The sequence below is a fragment of the Talpa europaea genome, assembly GCF_964194135.1.
Source record: "Talpa europaea genome assembly, chromosome: 1".
Classification (NCBI taxonomy): domain Eukaryota; kingdom Metazoa; phylum Chordata; class Mammalia; order Eulipotyphla; family Talpidae; genus Talpa; species Talpa europaea.
In genome coordinates, this window is record NC_140073.1 from 6,443,377 (window position 1) to 6,462,165 (window position 18,789).

Below are 18,789 nucleotides of genomic sequence, written 5' to 3' on the forward strand. Positions count from 1 at the left end.
TTCACTGCTAGGACACATTTTTCTCCAAAGGGGGGTACTAGCAACCCCTGCCCCTCGCTATCAGCAGCCTCCAAATGATGAAAAGTCAAGTAGAGCAAGGAGAACCCTCTCCATTTTAAGGTGGGTAACTGAGCTCAAACCGTCTCTCATCTACTTGGGTCTGGAACTTGTGCCTTCCCAGTCTTACTTACTGGGGGCTCTGGGAAGCCTGGGTAACTGTGGTGGGGGATCTGGGGGAGCTCGGGCACAGGGATCCTGGTGAGGGGCTCGGTGTCTGTATTCTTTTTGCAAACCTAGAGTTGAGTAGGTTATCTTGCCTGTGTTGTTTTGGGGTAAAGCTAGAGTGCTGACGACTCACTGGCTGGGGTGTATGGTCCCTGGGGCTGGGGTGAGGGTGGGGACAGCCTGGACAGTGACAAGAGCCAGCTTCAGATCAGGGCCTCACAGCCAATGCTGCGTCACCTGGGGGGAGCGCCTGGCCCTGGGGACCCCAGCGCCATATCTGTAAACTGGGTGTGGTGCTAGATGGGGACGTCTCTGTGGGGAGCTTCGTGTTCTCCCCTGCTCTCCCCAGCCCAGACCATCCCAGAGTCCTGACCTCAGGTTGCCCCACCAATTCCAACTCCATTCTGTGGCCTTTGTCATGGTTCCTGCAGTCCAGGCCTGACTCAGGCGTCCCAACACACGGGCCTGGTCAGGCCTGGGCTGGGGCCTCCAGGCCCCGGTCTGACCTCGGACGCCTCTTCCCTGCTCCCTGGAGTCAGCATCCTCCCTTCCCGCCCTCGAAATCTGAGCTGGGGACCCGGGGAGGACTCTGCTGCAAAACATTCCATCTAGTTGTCCAAACACTGCACAGCTGGGGGAGGGAGGGGCAGCCAGTGGCTGACTTTCAGGGGGCCCTTGGGCTGTTGTTTTCCTGGAAATGGCTGAGTCCTCACTCACAGGCCAGCCCCAGCTGCCCTCGAGGGCTGCTCAGGGCAGAGGATAAAGGAAAAACCCCAAAACGCAAACTTCTGCTCTTCCTTGGAAGCCCAGAAGCCTTCAGGTCTCTCTGGCCAGGTGTGAGCCGTGCTCTCGGCCTGCCAGCCAGGCTGGGCGGTGGGAGGGCAGCGGCCTGGTGAGCCGCCTCTCCTCGTGACTGGGCTTGGCAGCAGGGAAGGGCGGGTGGGAATGACACAGATAGCAAGGAGCAAACGGGGGTTACTGGAAAGCCACCCCAGACCTGGCTGCCTCTTGGCCCCAACTCACAAAGACGTGGGGACATCTCCAAGCCTGTTTCCTCATCCACCACAGGAGGACGTTGGGCGTCTTCTGGCTCTGATTTCTCTAAGAAGGCCCAGCTTTGCTCCCCATGCAGTCCCCACGCAGTCTCAGCTGTGAGAAAATGGCCAGCAAGTCACCATTTTTTCTTTACAGTCCCCAGACTCTGACTCAGCTTTCCTCCTGAGGGGCTGGCGGGGCCTGGTGGGAAGAGACCATCTCCCGCACGCTTCACCACCAGGCAGCTGAGCCCCTTTTCCTCTCGTCATGTTGGGGTGATGGGGAGACCCCCCCTTTTCACACATCCTGTTTTTCATTAATTGTTTCCAGGTGGGCCCAGAGGTTGCCCTACAGAGGAAGGTTGGGGCACGGGAGAATTTAGCAGGGGGATCAGTCAGCAGCAAAACAGGAAGGGGGTGGGAGCAGGCCAGGGAACTCCACTGCCAGGAAAGGAAGGCCAGCATCTGGTTTGCATCAGGCTTAGTGAGCCGGAGCCCCAAGTCTGAGTGGGAGTTATTGTTATCCGCAGGGCGGGTGGGGTGTGACTCCCTGAACTGGCAGCAGCTCCCCAGCGGGAACACAGAGGCTGACAGGAAAGAGGAGGGAAGGCAAGGGAGAGAGGACCAGGAAACTCATTCCAGTCTCCACTGTGGCAGCGGCGTCATGATTCTTACCTTCCTTGGTGTTCTCGGAATGGCTCCTCCCATTTTACAGACCAGAGCAGTTAAACGGCTTGCCCAGGGGCACATAGCCAGGACATGACAGAAGCAGCGTACAATTCAGGCCTCATGAGACAGGGCAGAACATTCAGACTGTCCCGGTGGACTGAGGCTGACCAGGTGCCTGGCAGGCAGCACTGAGGATTGGGTAATGAGGGTGGCCAGCCTCTGCCCATGGGGCCAACAGTTCTGGCTGGGGCATTGACAGTTCCGTGGGACACTTGATATGACACAGGAGGACCACATGTCTGTGGGCTCCAGCCTGATCTCCGCAGAGGAAGAAAGCCTTCCACAGGGGAAGACTTCCTGGAGGAGGGGGTATGAGCAAAGAGAAATTCACCAGTGGGGGGGTAAGATAGGGTGGAGACTGCAAAGAGGGGTCAGTGTGAAGAAAGGGGCGTGTCTGCCCTTGGGCATCTCGCCTGGTGCGCCTTAAAGGGTGAGATTCCATTTTATAGTTAGGGAAACTGAGGCACAGGCAGCCTAACATGCCCAAAGGTTCACAGTCTAGAAGTGGGGCTGAATCCAGCCTGAGTCCAGGTCTGTGTTCCTAACTGCTATGCTGAGTTGTTCTTTCTGCTGATGGCTGAACATTTGCAGTCAAATACTCTACCACTGAGCTCTACCCCCGACAGCTGAACATTCGAAGTATGGGGCCAGTCAGGCCCCTGACCCGAGACCACATGGCCAGTTAATGATGGGGCCAGGGCTCCACGGGCTCTTTCCAACTTGGCAGCTGGGTGGGGAGAAGCCAGGCAGCCCCACTGTGGGCTTAGTTGAAGCCTGTGGGCCTTGTGCATATAGAGGAAAGCTCCCAACAGCCTCGAGGTATCTCACCTTCCCTGGCCCAGAGCCCGGGAGGGAGGGCCCAAGTGTCTTCTGCTGCCTGCCAGGCCACAGGAGTTAATAATTATGGGGTTTGAGAAGATAGAGGACTGACTGGGAGGTTCCTCCCTCTCAGGCCAGGCCGCTGCTCCTCAGAGATAGCAAAGGTTAGTGTGAGGCTCGCCTGGGGTGGAGAGAAGTCTCCTGTCACCTGCCTTCTGGCAGTCTCCAGAGGGACCCTCGTCTGACTCATCGGGCATGGACAGCCCTGAAGAGCGCACCGGGTGTCCTGCCCGAGGCACATGTCCAGTGTTCCTGGCCATGAGCTCAGGGACTGTCCGCTACACCCCTTCGTGTCTTGCTCCTGCCCTTGAGGGGAACTTGAGAGAGGAGCCCTGGGCCACAGACAGGTGAGCTAGTGACCAGGGACGTGGAGGGGAGTGGTGGGGGGGTCCTACTGCTCTGCCTGCACCTTGGGGGAGGGGAAGAGAAGGCTGAGTCCAGACAGGGCACTGCCATGGAGCTCTGAGGAATTCCATAAGCCTCCCACAAGGTCAGCGCCAGGGGATGACTGCAACTGTCTTGTCCAGCTCGGTGCTTACACGGAGTCTGAGGCTCAGAGAGGGCAAGACACTCGTTGTTGGGTCACACAGTGAGCTGAGGACAGAGCGAAGGGCAAAATCAGAGCCTGGTTCAACCAGGCTGGCAGTCTCTGGAGCCTCATCTGCCTCTCCCTATGGGTCTGTGGCCCAGGCTGCTAGGCTGAGGTGGTGGTGGGGGGGAGGTTTGGGGAGAGCAGTGGCTGGAGGGGAGGGGCAGAGGACACACCTTTATTTCTTCCTTCCCACCTGTCAGTCAGGCACCTAGTACAAGCCCCTTGTTATCTGACTTTAGCTTCCAGCAAGTCCTCTGGTTTCTGAGCTGTCTTTTTGGAAAATTGGCATAAACCCCACTACTCTTGGCTGTGTGACATCAGGCAGGTTCCTTAACTTCTCTGAGCCATCCGTTTGGCTAAGGAGCAGAGCTCACTGGTCTGCGGGAGAAGCCAGTGAGGGCTGGGAGTCCCAGGTAAAAGGACCTAGATGGTGGGATACTTGGGGTAAGTGAGGTGATGATGTGCCCAGGTAGCACCCCACTCATTCTTCTAGGCCTCATTCATTAACTTCCCCAGCCCACCAGCACTCCCCCCACCTCCAGCTGAGGTCTCGTCCTCCCTTCCTCTGGGGCTGTAGCCCTGGGTTGACAGCCCTTATCTCCCACCAGTCTGGGTTACCAGGCTTGGTCCGTGTCTTATCTCCTGCACAGGCTTGTCAAGACTTGGAAGGCAAGGGCCCCGTCCTAGGCACTTTCTTGGTTCTTCTCTATTTTCCCCTAAATAGTGACAAAAACAAGGGCTAGGAAGACAGCAAACAGTTGCTCAAGACTTATTTGGTGAAGGTTTCAAGTCGACAAACATATAATGACATTTTACTTTGGGCCAGACCCTGGGTTAGGCCGGGCTGGGCTGTGCTGGGCTGGGCTGGGTGGAGAACAGACCGGGAGGAGGGCCTCCCCGGTGGCACAGCAGGTTGAGTCACAGCACTGTGAAGCTGTCCACAGCCTCTGCAGCATGGGTTCGATTCCCAGCGGCCAGGGAGATTCCCACATGCCGCGGCAGACCTCTTCTGGTGCACCTGCTGCTCCCCTCAGCAGTGCCTTCGGTCCGTCTGCCTCTTGTTCCCCACTTTGTCTCTGGTGAATCCTCTCACCCTCCCGTGCCTCTGGCCTATACCCTAGCTATTGTATAAATAAAAAATAAATCTTAAAAAAAAAAAAAAAAGACCAGGAGGAGCTGGTCACCTGGGAAGCCACAGTGGTGGAAGCAATCCCCTGGCAGAGGGAAGGGCCTGGGAGGCCTGGACCGAAACAATTCCAGAAAGTTGGAGGGATGTTGTAGAGGGTTGCCCAGGTTGTTCACTGCACAGGGAAGGGGCCGGTGAAGGGAGTGTTAAGGTATGAAATCTAGCCTGCCCTTCACCCACCAGCCGTGTCTGTACTTGGTGTGGACTGCGCCCACCTAGGAGGAGCACTGTATCTCAAACAAAGAGGACATTCGTGGAGCAAGGTGTGTTCTGGGGAATCCGCGGCCCTGGAAGTGGAGATCCTTGAAAGTACGTCCCCCACTTCCCTCTGTACTGGAGCAGGACAGAGGCTGTGTCTGTGCAGTTTCCCATTGGGTTACCCAGTCCTGATATGGCCCACAGTTTGTGTTCTGAAGGGGTGTTTGAACGAAAGAATGAATGAATGAATGTGTCTCCAAATGAAGATCTGACAAACTCAAACCCGGGATCCAGTCCCAGCTCTGTGGCCTGCAGAGCAGTGCCTGGGGTTCTGGTGGCATGCGGATGTGCTTCTCCCAGCACCCCAGTCCTCTAGATATGGAACGTGGGTGTCCTGGCAGGAGAGAAGAGGGGCTCTGTCCTCCCTGGGTCAAGGCTGAACTTGAGACAATGGTCCGGGCTGAGAATAGGTGACAGAAGCACTAGTGGTCTATGGTTCCCTGTGGGGTGGGTAGTGGGGGTGCATTCCCGGGGAGAGTAGATGGTGGGCAGAGGCAGGGCTGAGTAGGGTGTGTTCAGAGGCAGGGGGCTGCGCCTGTGGGGAGGAGGCTGCAGAGGACACTTGGGTCACAGGTAGACAGGTCTTCCTGGGCATAAGGGACCACCCGTTTGGGGGTGTACCCCTGCTCCCAGCAGGATGTTGTGCATGGCAGCCAGGGAAGGCGTAACGGCGAGGGTCAGGTGGGGTGAGGGTGCCTGCCGGCCTTGCCTGACCACCCGCGAAAGCATCAGGGTGCGGAAAGCCGGGGAGCCGTGGCAGTTCTTGAGCAGGGGTGGCCCGGCTTGGGGAGGCCGGGCGGGTGCGGGCTGCGTGGGGGAGGGGGGCCGGAGGAAGGCCGCGCCCGAGCGGCTCTGGCCGCCGGATGGTGGGGACCCGGCTCCGCCCCCGACTCCGGCCGTCGCGCTGTCCCGGGGCGGGCGACCCGCGCCAGGCTGGGCCCGGCGGGCGCGCGCGAGCTCCCTGCGCCTCGCGGGCGGAGGGGCGGGGGGGCGGGGCAGGGCACGTGTCCTGGGGCCACCCCCTCGGGCACGTGACCCGCCGGCGGCCGGGGCCGGTCAGGTTGGGGGCCCGGCGCGAGCCGGGGCGCGCGGACGGCCCGGCCGAGGGCAGGACGGGCCCGCCGGGGGCGCCCGGACGGGGCGGAGTCGCGGCGGGCGGGCGGGGCCGCGGCGCGGGGCGCGCAGGGAGATCGCGGCGGGGAACCGACGCGCGGGCGCCCAGAGGCGCCGGGATGTGGAGCGGGTAGGTGCGCGCGCGCTCGCGGCCGGGCGTCCGTCGGCCGCCTCGGGGGGGTACGAGGGGTCCCCGCCGGACTTGCACATCGGGAGGTGCTGGCGGCCCAGCTGCCCGCGGCCGAGGGGCGCGCTCTGCGCGGGGGCCGGGCCGGAGCTCTGGAGCGGGGTGCGCGGCGCCGTGGCCCGCCGTCCCGCTGACAGCGCCGAATCGCCTGGCTCGCCCGGAGCGCGAGCGAGATGGGGGGAGGGGGGAAGCCGGAGGAAGAAGGGGTATGCAGCTAGAGGAGGACCCCCCAGGTCGGACGAACCTTGGAAACCAGTGCTTTCGGGTGGGGGCTGGTGTCCGTGGGAGAGCCTCCCCCTGGGGCTCCTGGAGCTGGCGGGTGTGGGATGGGACCTCCCGCAGCCTGGAGGAGAGCGCGGACTCCTCCCGGAGGAGTCGCCCCAGTACTCTGAGGCTCTCTGGCGGCCCCAGTCCTTGGCCCGCCTGGTGGGGACCCGGGGCGCAGGCTTGCCCTGGGTGGACAGGGGCGCAGGCTTCTCCCAAGTTGCACAAACACTTCCTCTCCCCATGGCCTGGAAAGACCGGGTCCTGAAGAGGAGGCCCGAGTGGGAACGGGCCCTGTTCCTGGGCCAGGTGCGTGGTCCCCAAGCCAGGCTCTGTCGCTGCCACTGCCGAGTGAGGGGTGCGGAGGGGGGACGCCCTGGGGAGGCTGGCAGGACGGGGAGTCTTCTGATGCGGACTGGACCACTTTGCCCCCTGGCATCTAGCAAACCTGGAGCCAAGATGGGGTATGGGGGGGCTCATGGAGTTTCCTCCCCGTTGGGGGTGCAAAGAGGATGGGCTCCTAGGAGGGGGAGGCAGGGGAACACAACGGGAGCGCACTGGGGAGTGTGTCTGTGCATCTTCACAATTGCTCTGGGGGACACACACAGCCTCCTGGCCTCGTTCCCAGGGGCCTCTGGAGAAACCAGGTTGTTCCAGTGACCTCCACATGATCCTCCTACTGCTCACTTCTTGTCTGTCCATGCAGGGGTCCCAGGGCCTGGAGTGGGGGCTCCGGAGGGCCTTCGTAAGTGCAGGTGGATAGTGTGAGGGGCAGAATGAGGAGCTGGGTCCCATATCAGAGGCATTTGGGGGTTCCCTGAGCACTGCTTTTTAATGGCTCCCTCTCGCAGATACTGAAGGATCAGGGAGGGACCTGCTGCCAGCACCCACTGTGTGCCCAGTGTCCTAGGAACACAGCCAGACTCCAGCAGCAACTTGGCAGGACCCTGCATCTGAGCCCCCTGCCCAGGTGGCTCTGGCTGAACCTCTCGTGGCCCCTCTTCCTTGGGATCCCTTGAGTGTTAGGTTCTGAAAAACACTTGGGGCAGTCTCCCCAAGCAGGCTGCTGCCCTGTTCACCCCCCAGCATTTCCCACATTCGCAGTCTTGGGTGCCAAGCCTGCTCTGAGGTGATGGGGTGAGGCTTCTGCAGCTAACACTGCTGGGCCATAGTTTAGGTTCTGGGCTAGTGTCTGCCACTAAGTAGCCTCATGACATTAATGTGGCCTCTTAATCTCAGTTTCCCCATCTGACTGATGGGGCCAGCGATACCTATCTCTAGGGAGGGCCAGGCTCTGAGGGACTGCCCAGGAATGAGGTGAGACCACCCTACCCTCCCAGGTATGGGGAGCTGTCTTTACAGCACTCTGGATGCTGGGGAGTGCTGGGGCTGCAGGTAGACCCTGTGATCTTGAGCGACTTACTTCACTGCTCTGGGCCATGGCCAAGACCCTACGGGAGTCAGGTCAGGAGGAAGTGAGAAGAGAGTAAGCAATTCTCTCACCTCCTCCTGGAAGCCCTCAGTGATCTAACTACCCCCCTGCTTCCCCCCTCCCCCGCCCACCTCCCCCCACCCCGCACACACAGGTGCAGCTCTTTCCTGCTATTCCTTAATCAGCACATTGTGTGCAGGGCTCAGACCCTCACCAGAGTCCTGCCAGTCCTAGAAACTTCTCCCAGCAGGCCTTGGAAAGCACAGGGCGGTGGGGGGGTGGGGCAGGGGGTAAGGTGGGGGCAAAATGACATAGGATGTAGTAAAAAGGGGGCTCAGGAATGTAGATACCAGAATCTGCATGGCTCCAGTGGGAGGGGGCCTGGCTCATGAATGGCACTGCCCATGTGGTTTGCGGTTTTAAAGGGTCAGATTTTTTGAGGGCTGAATAGTCAGGTGTTTGGCACGTACAGTGTACCCGTCCTGCCTGGGCAGAGAGTGAGCCTCCCACTCTCTTAGGCCCTGTGTTGGCTCCCAGCAGGGACACCGGCTAGACTCTGCTAGCCGTCAGGCCTGTCTGGGGTGTGGGTGGAGAGGTGGCTCACCCTACCTTCCCTCTGGCTCCATGTTCTCCCACCAGGCACTGCCGCTGCTCCTGCCTCCTCCCACCCCTGGGGTCCAGCTGTGCTGACCCCCTGGCATTCTGTTGCCCTGTAGGACACTATTATCCCGTTCTTATAGAATTTTCCCCCTCTTCTGGGAACACACACCTCCTCAGATCTTCAAGTGGACAGGCTGGCCCTAAGCTCCCTGCCACTCATCCCCCATCCATGCTCAGGCTGCCCCCTCTGACCTGGTGCGACCAGTGGCCACCCCTTTGCATTCTTGAGAGACCCCCTCCCGGTTACTCATCCTCTCCCTGGACACCCCTGTTCTCATTCACCTTCTCTGTGGGTTTTTTTTAATTGTTAACTACTGGAAGTTTTCTTTCTATCCCCCTCCCCAGGCTGTGGTCCTCCCACCCCCGCCCATACAAGCTGCCTGGCTTGCTCAGCAGCCTTGGCTGGACACCCCTCACGGCCCCCAGCACGGCCCCCAACTTCCTCAAACCCCATCTGCATCCTGCCCCACTTCTCTGAAACTGCCATTCACCCCTTTCCTCTGTCAGGACTCGGTGACAGGTCACATGACATGCCGGCGCCTGGATTCTCGTTCTGTTCCCACCCCGCCACTTCCTTGCTGTGCCTTCCGGCCAGGCTGCCGCCCTTCTCTGAGCCTCGGGTGCCTCGCCAGTGAAACCAGCCTAGGGACAGCCTCTCACTAGCCGTCAAGGCGAGGGTCACGTGTGACAACATCTGCGGGTCTGGGGCTGAGCGCTTGGCCTGGCTGCAGGCTGGCCGGGCTGGGCTGCGGGCAGAGCGACACACGCAGCCCCTTTCCTGGGGCTCCCGTGGCCCCTGGACACGTGCTGCTTGGCTATAAGTCTCCGGGCCGGGGCTTCCTGGACTGCCGGGGAGGGCGTGAGTGTGGCTCTAAACTGGACCACTGTGCCCTGGTCCAGACCCAGAGCCGGGTACCAGATCCAGCAAACTGAACCAGCTCCCAGCTCCCGCCTGGAGTGTGGGCCTGGGGCCTAGCAGAGGGAAAGGGGTCGCAGCGGCAGCATGTCCTCCCCACCGCTCCCTCCCCCAGTTTCTGTGCTCCCCTGCTTGTTTGATGGCTCCACCGTGCCCACTGGCCCAGAGACCTCTGACGCGAAGAGGTTGCCTTGGATTGGGCATGGGAGGTTGAGGGCAGAAAGGCCTCATGGCAGGCTGGTCCGCTGGGCTGGTAGTGGTCGGGACCCTCTGAGGGCCACGCAGGACCTTACTTGGGCTTCTGACAGGCCCCCCTGGCCCACAGCGGTGACCAGGGGATATGGGATGCAGCATGCCCTTCTCACCTTGCAGCTCTGTGCACCAGCACGAAGCCCCGCTGGCCCTGGGAGGGCAGCCTGCGGGGTGAGTGTTGCCGTGACTGCACCCCTCCTTGTGTTTCCTGGGGAAGTGACCCGATGGGGCCTTTCCTGGCCTGCCCAGGCTCCAATCTCTGGAACTAGCTGTGTGTGGGGGGTGGGTGTGCTGGCTGCCCCCATCTGCCCTGACCTTGACTCTTACTATGTCCAGCCCCTGAACAGCTCTCTCCCCGGTGATGTCTGCAGCGAGCCCATGCTGACTCTCATTTCTGACAGGGATGAGGGCAAAGAGGGGCTGAGCAGAGGCCTGTGGGCTGGGGGCAGGGTTGCAGCGCAGAACATAAGTGGTCGCCCTTGCTTGCCCAGGCCGTGAGCTCTCGTCTTCCTGGTTATTGGGTGGCTGGTCTGGGAAGCTGAAGTGTGTGGACGATAGGGGGTGCTGACTTGGGCCTGGGGCTCAAGCTGACCTGAGCACCCCTCCCTTCCCGTCACCCCCGATCCAGACGAGGAGCAGGTGGTGGTTAAAGGATGGTCCTGCTGTTCCCACACTCTGCCACTGGGACCCCCAGGGTGGGGGAGGGTATCACAGAGACTGTCTCTGGCTTCCCTGGACCACTGTTTGCTCTGGCTTCAAAATAGGGCCCATCCCCCTGGCAGTGGGCTGAAGTGAGAGCCTATTGGGAAAATATGGGGGTGATCAGCTACACCCCCAACCCGTTACCAGGGACCCAGACCTCGCTGGTGGACAAAGCTCCATGGTGGTGGGAGGGGCTGGTGGCTGGGAGGTGTTGGGGGTGGAGGCATAGTCTTTGCAGTGGAAGAGGCGCAGGGACTAGGTCCTGCCCCAAGTCCTGAGCGATCCCTGTGGGCCACCCACCACCTGGACTGCAGTTCTTGCTCATTCTACTGAATGGGGCACCCCCGAGGTAGATTTTGCTGCCCCTACCAAGGCTGAGTGACGTAGGCCATGTCGTCCCGCTAGGACATGGGGCTGGGCACCATCCTCCATACTCCCAGCTGGGGCACCGCCCCCGGGCCTTTGGTTTCAGCTGCGGGCGCAGCCTGGGCCAGCGTGGCAGTGTGCGGGCCAGACATGGCTGCAGATGGCACATTTTTGACAGGTGCCCAAGTCAGTGACTTCTCACCCCATTCTTTGTGCGCCTCCTGCAGGGTCTCACCCCCATCTCTGGGATAGGAAAGTGGGTTCAGAGAATTCCAGTAATACCCCCCAAGGCTCTCCTATACCCCAGGTCAGTGGTGGGTGTGGACCCTGGGCTGCCTGACCTGGCCCGTGTTCTCAGCACCCCCCCTTTCCCTCTTGGGAGGTGGTTTCTGGGCCTGAGCAGAGCCTGAGACGCCAGCTCAGGCTGGAACCCGGTCAGGTTTCCTGGCCGCAGCCAAGGAGGAGCCTCCCAAGTCCCCCTGGGCCAGCAGCCTTCGATTCTGAGACAGATGCTCCGACACACCCCCTCCCCCGCAGCCGGCCGTGACTGGGGAGCCGGGCAGCCCCTGCCCCGGCACTGCCACCCAGACACTGTAAGACTCTCGGCTCCTGAGCCCACCCCCATCTGGAGGGTGGGGACACACCACCAGTGCTGTGGAGAGTGTTTAAATGACATGACACGGGCAGGGCACAACGTGAGTCCCCAGGGCACACACCCACGCCAGGGCCACCGCGGCCCTGCCACGGCCCAAGCTCCAGGGACACCCCCGGCCAGTGGGAACTGGGAGACAAGGGCATCCGGAAAGATGGCGTATGCACAAGCACGACTCGTGGGCGCACTACGCTCCGCACAGCCCCGCGCCCCGCCAGGACCCACCCAGGCGCCTCCAGGCCACACGCTGGGCCGGTTCCAAAGCCAAAAGGCAATGGGACTGGGCGACTGGCCCCCTGGGGCCACATGAAGGGCTGGGAGTGGACTAAGTGCTGGGGTCCCAGGATGCCCAGTCCTTTTGTGTGACCTGAGGGGAAACTGAGGCCCAGGGAATGCTTGGTGACCCTCTCAGGAGCCAAGGACGGGAGGAGGAGGTGGTCCTCAACCCTTTCCCCTGAGCAGTCCTGTATCCTATGACGCCTGGGCCTGGGCTTTCCCCCTTGAGCCCCCTCCCTTCCACTCCCCCACTGTCATTAGCGGCTTGGCCCAGCCCCCTACCCTCAGCCCAGCTCGGAAGCTGCTGGCTCGGGCTCCGGCTGAGTCAGCCAGGCCAGAGGTGCTGTCTTGGCAAAAATCACTGTGGGGCTCCTGGAATTCTTCCCCCTCCCCCTCGGGCATGTGGAGGGGGTGAGAGCAGGCTGCTGGCCCCTACCCCACACTGCCTCTGGGGTCTTCAGCTTCGGGGAGGGGAGGCCCTGAAGCCCAGACAGCAGCGTTTCCCTGAGGTGGCAAGGGAAGCCTGGGGCGCTGGACTGCTCCCCGCAGGGCCGGGGCAGGAAGTGGGTCTGCCCGCCTTGCTGCTCGCACGCAGACTTCCCGCCTCTGCCCTGCCTGCCCTGGCTGGGTCCTTCCTCTCCGGTCTGCTTAGCCTGGAGTAGAATTGGCCTAAAATTTGCATTAACAAGAAGGCAGTTCCCACTTAAGTGCAGCTGGTGTGTCAAGGTTCTACGCGCGTCTCTGAACCACTCAGTCACCGAGCTGGGGCTGCCAGGTATGTCCCCACTTTATGAAAGTAGAAACTCAGGTTCTCGGCACTGGCTCATCTGGTCATCTGTTGGACAAACAGACTGTCCAACAGCTGTTGTGTGCTGACCACCTACTGTGTGCCAACCACCTCTAGTGTATGCTAACCCCTGTTGTATGCAGACCACCTGCTATGTGCTGACAAGCTGCTGTGTGCTAACCACCGTGTGCCAAGTGCTGTCCTAGGCCTTGGACCAGAGGGGGTGTGTAACAAAGATAAATGGGTGCTGTGCTTATCCCTCATGCTCCTTCATTTTGGGAGAGTTTCTGTGGTGGTGATCCTATTTTACAGATGGGAAGACTGAGGCCCAGAGTGGCAGGTGTGTCCCTGGGCTTAGCTGTCCAGGGCTCAGGACCTCACCCTGTGTCTCCTCTTTGCCTCTCAGCCAGCCCCAACCAGATGAGGGCCATCTGCCGCCCCTCAAGGCTGTCCCCGTCCCCTGGAAGAGTGTGGGTCCCTGTAAAAACCTCAGGGAGACCCCGGGAAGCCTGGCGGAGACGTCTGTTGGGGAGGAGGCCCAAGGTGAGGAGGGCCCTGCAGCCACCCAGCTGAATGTGTCGCGCCTGCGCAGCTCTTCCATGGAGATCCGAGAGAAGGGCTCCGAGTTCCTGAAGGAGGAGCTGCACAGAGCCCAGAAGGTGGGGCTCTGAGGGCAGGGCCTGGGGTGGGAGGGGACCTTGGGGACAAGGGACACCTCGTGGGAGCTGTGGGCTGGCACTGAATGCCCGGGGGTATCATGCCCCTCTCACGGCCATCTGCACACCAGCCTGTGCTGGGCATGCGGGAGAACGGAGAAGAGACCCGCTCTTGGGGCTTCCAAGTGACTTTCACAAGCCCTCGTGGACTCAGCTGAGGTTTCAGCCTCACGCGGCGCTAAATGGAAAATGCACCATAAACTAGGCCATCCCGGGAAATAAGTGGGGGCCCGGGGGCCCCCATCAGGTGCCCAGGGCATGGAGCCCAGGCAGGGGCCAGGCAGCCCCTAGGGCCCCCGTGGGGCTGACAGCCGCCCTCTGCATGACCCCAGGAGCTGAAGCTGAAGGACGAGGAGTGCGAGCGGCTGTCCAAGGTGCGGGAGCAGCTGGAGCGGGAGCTGGAGGAGCTGACGGCCAGCCTGTTCGAGGTTCGGTGCCTGGGGGCAGGCCAGGGAACTCTCTCCTGGTGGCTGTCAGCTCCTCGCCACTCACGCGGCTCCCGCCTCTTCCCAGGAAGCCCATAAGATGGTACGAGAAGCCAACGTGAAGCAGGCGGCGTCAGAAAAGCAGCTGAAGGAGGCTCGGGGCAAGGTGAGCCCCTCCGCCCGCCTGCCCAGCCCGGCGAGCACCTCCCCGATCCTCGGGAGGCTGGAGGCCCGGCGCCAGTGGCCAGGGAGGGTGGGCCAGAGGTGTCTGAGGTGACACCGTTGGAACGCGGCCCCTTGGGCGGGAGAGGCATCCCGGGGACTCCAGCTTGTTTTCCCTGCACCACGAGGACCTTTCAGGGGTGGGAGGATGCCGTGCTCGGAGCAGTTTCCTTTCCCTCCTTTCAACCCCCTTTTCCGGGCAGACACCTCACGCGGGGTGTGTGAGCCCCGGCAAGCAGTGCGAGGGCCGGGCTGTTCCTGGCTGCAGGGGACCCCTCAGGGGAAGCCCAGCCAGCTGCTAAGAGTCCTGGCTCACCAGGTGACCCCAGGCCAGCCAGGTCTCAGAGCCTCAGTTTCCCTGTATATAAAATGGGTGTTTCAGCCCCCACCCGTAAAGTGGGTGTCCTCAGTTCCAGGGGTAACAGGTAAGTTAGGTGCTCAGACCCTGAGCCTGGATGGACTAGGTCCCGCTGGGGAACCTGAAACTGGGGCATCAGCCCTGGGCTGGAGTTGACCGTTGTCCTGCCCCAGCCAGATCGACATGCTGCAGGCAGAGGTGACAGCCTTGAAGACACTGGTCATCACATCCACACCAGCCTCCCCCAACCGCGAGCTGCACCCCCAGCTGCTGAGCCCCACCAAGGCCGTGCCACGCAAGGGCCACTCTCGCCATAAGAGCACCAGCAGCGCCCTCTGCCCTGCTGTGTGCCCTGCCGCGGGGCACCTCCTCACCCCGGACAAGGAGGGCAAAGAGGTGAGGGCGGCGGGTAGGCAGTGGACACAGAAAAGGCAGACAGCGCCCACTGTCAGGCGGGGACCAGGCACGACACTGGCTGTGTGACCTGGAGCTGGTCCTGCCCTCTCCGGGCCCCTGGCTGTGAGGGCTGGAAGGTTCTCTCTGTGAAAGGGATCTGGCACCCACCTCACCCCTCCCAGCAGTCGGTGGAGGTCTCTGCACTGAGGGCCTGCCCCTGGGGGTCTATAGAGACACACACCCTTCAGGCCTAAAGAGACTGCTGCTGGGTTTCTGGGGAGAGGCTGCCCAGACCATGTGGTCACAGCCCTACCCCCAGGACTTAAGGTCTTAGGGTTGTCACCTCTGGACTTGAGGGTCCTCAGCATCCTCTGGCTGAGCTGCCAAGAGTGCATGGCCTTTGGGGTTGTCTCCTCCTCCCGAGGGTGGGCGTGTGGAGCACCTGGACCTAGCTAAGGTCAGTGGGCTGTGATGTCCCTGGGCAAGTGAGGCCCCCCTCAGCACCTTGGTTTCCCCATGTGGTAGATGGGGCTTCCTGGGGTCACAGGAGGAACTGGTGAGACATAGATGCCCGGAGCCCAGCTCAGGGCGGCACAGTGAGTGCCTCGATGCTCAGCTTCTGGGCATCTCTGCCTCCAAGGTGGCCCCAGCTCCTTCCTGCCCTGGTTCCCCAAGCTTCTAGGGAGGAGGGACAGCCAGACCCGTTAGCCCCCTTCTGAGCTTGGAGCTTTCCGACTAAACACTAACCTCTCCTTCCTCCCTCTGTCTCTGCGCCTGCCTGCCCCGGCCTCCTGCCCAGCCCGGGCTGGCCCCCCTCCTCTCCCTGCTCCTCTGTGTGATCCCCAGCAAGGCGGTTCACCTCACCTATGAACCGGCCTGGCCGCTCCCGCCCAGGGAGCCACCCGTGGCCCCCACCTCCGCTACCTCTCTCTCCTTGTCCCGACAGGTAACGGCTGCCCTTCGCTAGCCGCCCCACTCTGCATGTGCGCAGCGAGCTCCTCCCGGGAGCCGGCAGCCCGTGTGCTTCCCCCCGCGCGCATGTGCCTGTGCGTGCTGTGTGCCTGGGGGATCTGCGTGTGCCCGTGGGCACCTGTGTGCACTGCCTGTACTGTGGGCACCTGCAGAGACACTTTTAGACTTTTTTTTCCTCAAGGACATAGTGAGGGTGGTCAGGATGTGCCCTGGACCCAAACCGAATCCAGTGCCACTGACACTCCTGGAACTGACACAGTTCTAGATTCTTTGGTGCCAAGGGAGGAAGGGAGTTCTTTGGGACTCAGTCCCCCGCATCTCCACGCCCGGCTGGGTGGGCGTGCTCCAACGCCTTGTCCCCTGCCTTTTCCCGTACCTGTGCCCTGAGTGGGCTGGCCACTGGGGAGGGCCCACTGGCATGCTGGGGCCTGCCCTGCATCCTCCCTGGCTCCCCACCTCCTTCGGCTCCAGCTGGCTCTACTGTGCCAGCCCCAGTGCTCTGACCACCCGCCCTGCTCGCCCGCTTTCACAGGTAGACACCACCCTGTTTGCAGAATTCCAGGCCTGGCGGGAATCACCCACCCTGGACAAGAGCTCCCCCTTCCTGGGACGGGTGTACCGGGAGGACGTGGGGCCCTGCCTTGACTTCACTATGCAGGAGGTGAGTGGGCTAAGCACCGCCAGCTGGGAGTGCCCGCCTCGGCTGGAGGCCTGCTCCTCACCACCACCCCACCACCCTGGTCTGCCGCAGCTCTCGGCGCTGGTCCGGGCAGCCGTGGAGGACAACACGCTCACCATCGAGCCCGTGGCCTCGCATACACTGCCCACGGTGAAGGTGCCCGCAGTCGAGTGTGGCAGCACCAAGTAAGCTTAAAGCCCCTGAGCCTGTCTGCCCACCTGGGAAAGCCCTGCCTTCCCTGGGCTCCACCAGGGGCTGGCCATGGAGAGGGAGCCTCATGCTTGCCTCCTGGGGTCCTCATATTTGGGGGAAGGGGTGACTTGGAGGCTACAGAGGGTGAGACTTTGCTATACCTTTGGTTCCACCAAGATGGACCAAGTTCTCCTGCCAGTATGGACAAGGGCTGTGGCCCAGCATAGTTAAATTTCTGGAGCTGCCTCCCTGCAAGGCCTAGTCCCGGGCTCCTCTGAAGCTGCACCTGGAGGGAAACCAGGCCCCTCCCGGGCACAGCCCGGCCCTCTGTGCCCTCTTCTGGCGCTGGGTGGGCGTGCTGCAGTGCCCCGTGCCCTGCTTTCCCCAGTACCTGTGCCCTGAGTGGGCTGGCTCGCTCCTGCCGCCACCGCATCCGGCTGGGAGACTCGGAGAGCCACTACTACATCTCGCCGTCCTCCCGGGCCAGGGTGAGTCCATCACTGCAGTGTCTCTGGGGTCCTCGGCAGTGACCCCACGCGAGGCTTCTCACTCTGACCCCTGGCTTTGGGCGGGGACCCCCAGCGCAGCCTGAGGGCTGGCGGGCCCCAGCCTCCCCACTTCTGCCCACAGATCACTGCCGTGTGCAACTTCTTTACCTACATCCGCTACATACAGCAAGGCCTGGTGCGGCAGGACGGTGAGCGCCCCCTGGTGGCCGGTGGAGGGTGGCGCCGGGCGGGGCCATAGACTGCTCTGGCTGAAGGTGCTGAGCAGCTTGGAGAAATGAAGCCGCCCTGGCTCACTTGGAAAGCCCGCCTGAGGGCTCCCGCCTACCTGCCAGCTTTCTCTTGCCAGAAACCTCTTGCAGGCCGCAAGACCTATAGGGAAGGTTCGCTGTCAGTGTCCTGGCATTTGGGCTCTGCAGGATGGGGCCTCCCCTTGAATCCCCACTTTTCCCTGTTGGCCTCTTCATGGTTGCCTGAACAAGTGCTGGCCAGTCACCACCTCACCCTTTGCCCACCTGTTGGCTCCCTCCCCCCATTCTGTGAGGCTCCTCCACCAGACTTTGTTCCCTGACGGGTGTTCTCCAGAACCACTGCGGACTCTGAACTGAGGTCATCTGTCCTGGGGGCCCCGGGGAGCCCTGGGGTCCTGGGCCAGCTGCCCTGCCCAACGCTAGGAGAGGGGGTGGCTAGGCCATCTGCCAGAGGTGACCCTGAGCTGGCACCGAGTGTCCACCTTCTCTCGCCTGCAGCGGAGCCAATGTTCTGGGAGATCACCAGGCTGAGGAAGGAGATGTCGCTGGCCAAACTCGGCTACTTCCCCCAGGAGGCCTAGGGCATGGCCCAGGCCTGGCTGGGGCTCTGAGCCGGAGCCAACACCTGCCCAGGACGGACAGACAGAAAGAAGATGGGGTCATGGAGCCAGCCTGGGGCTTGAAGCTGGACAGCTGGCTTGGCCAGGGAGCAGCACTGAGCCATACCCCAGCGTCCATCCCAGGACGAACAGGACCTCATGAGGTGACTCTTCCCCTGTGGTACTACAGGCCACCGGGAGACTTCCAGGAAGCACCAAAGACCAAGGAATTTGGAGCCGCACTCAGGGGCTCAGCCCTTGGGAGGGGACCCCTGAGGCAGCCAGTATCCCTCCCCTGTCCTGGAGCTGCTGCCTGCAGGTGCCTTGTTGTTGTGGGTCCTCAGAAAGGGACTGTTCTTGGTGGCCAGATCCCCAGGGTATCCCCCACCCCAGTTTCCAAGCCCTGAGCCATCAGCACCCCCTTGTGGCCATTCTACATCCTGTTCCCAGATGACCTCCCCAATGGGCAGCAGGGCTAGGAGGGGCTGGCAGGCCTCCAGGACTGTCGTCCACGCCAACTTCTGTCTGCTTAGAACCACCCAGAACATTCTTAAGATGGATCAGGGTCTCTCCTCCCTTCCTCCCCTGTCTGAGCCCATGCTCCTGGAGGCCCTACCTCCACCACCTCTGGAAGGATTAGGACACTTTTCTCCCACATTAAAACCTGATGGGGCCTCTGGATGCCTGTTCTCAGCCTGTTCTCAGACCATTCAGACATCGGGGGCTCTGGTTGCCAAGCCTCAGACACAGAACCCGGGTGGGGCAGGCAGGACCTGGACCCCTCCTCACCCCTCACACTCACTCGGGACTGGGGTCCAGCCTGGACACATCCCTCACCACGTCTGAGTTCTTCCTTTGAATGGAATGTAACGCGATCTCTATTTAATAAAGGCAGACTTTGCTGGTAGGCTGGGCATCCACGCGCCTTCACTTCTGCGTCCTGGGGCTGGGGCCAAGGCTTGG

General features: G+C 61.8%; 1 protein-coding gene across 3 annotated transcripts; it reads left to right on the forward strand.

Annotated features, from left to right (window-relative positions):
• Positions 1-3,062: 3,062 nt before the first annotated feature.
• Positions 3,063-17,808, forward strand: RAB3IL1 (RAB3A interacting protein like 1; the record flags this gene model as incomplete). Of its 3 annotated transcripts, none has more annotated exons than XM_084235933.1 (10): positions 3,063-3,214; positions 12,917-13,169; positions 13,559-13,654; positions 13,740-13,817; positions 14,409-14,627; positions 16,132-16,260; positions 16,351-16,463; positions 16,859-16,958; positions 17,101-17,167; positions 17,726-17,808. In XM_084235933.1, the coding sequence occupies 10 exons, from the start codon at positions 3,063-3,065 to the stop codon at positions 17,806-17,808; spliced, it is 1,290 nt and encodes a 429-aa protein (XP_084092059.1). The 3 variants fall into 3 exon arrangements, with proteins under 3 accessions (XP_084092059.1, XP_084092060.1, XP_084092061.1); XM_084235935.1 differs by lacking the exon at positions 3,063-3,214 and adding an exon at positions 15,427-15,573 and having other exon boundaries at positions 13,028-13,169; XM_084235934.1 differs by lacking the exon at positions 14,409-14,627.
• Between the last annotated feature and the right edge of the window lie 981 nt (positions 17,809-18,789).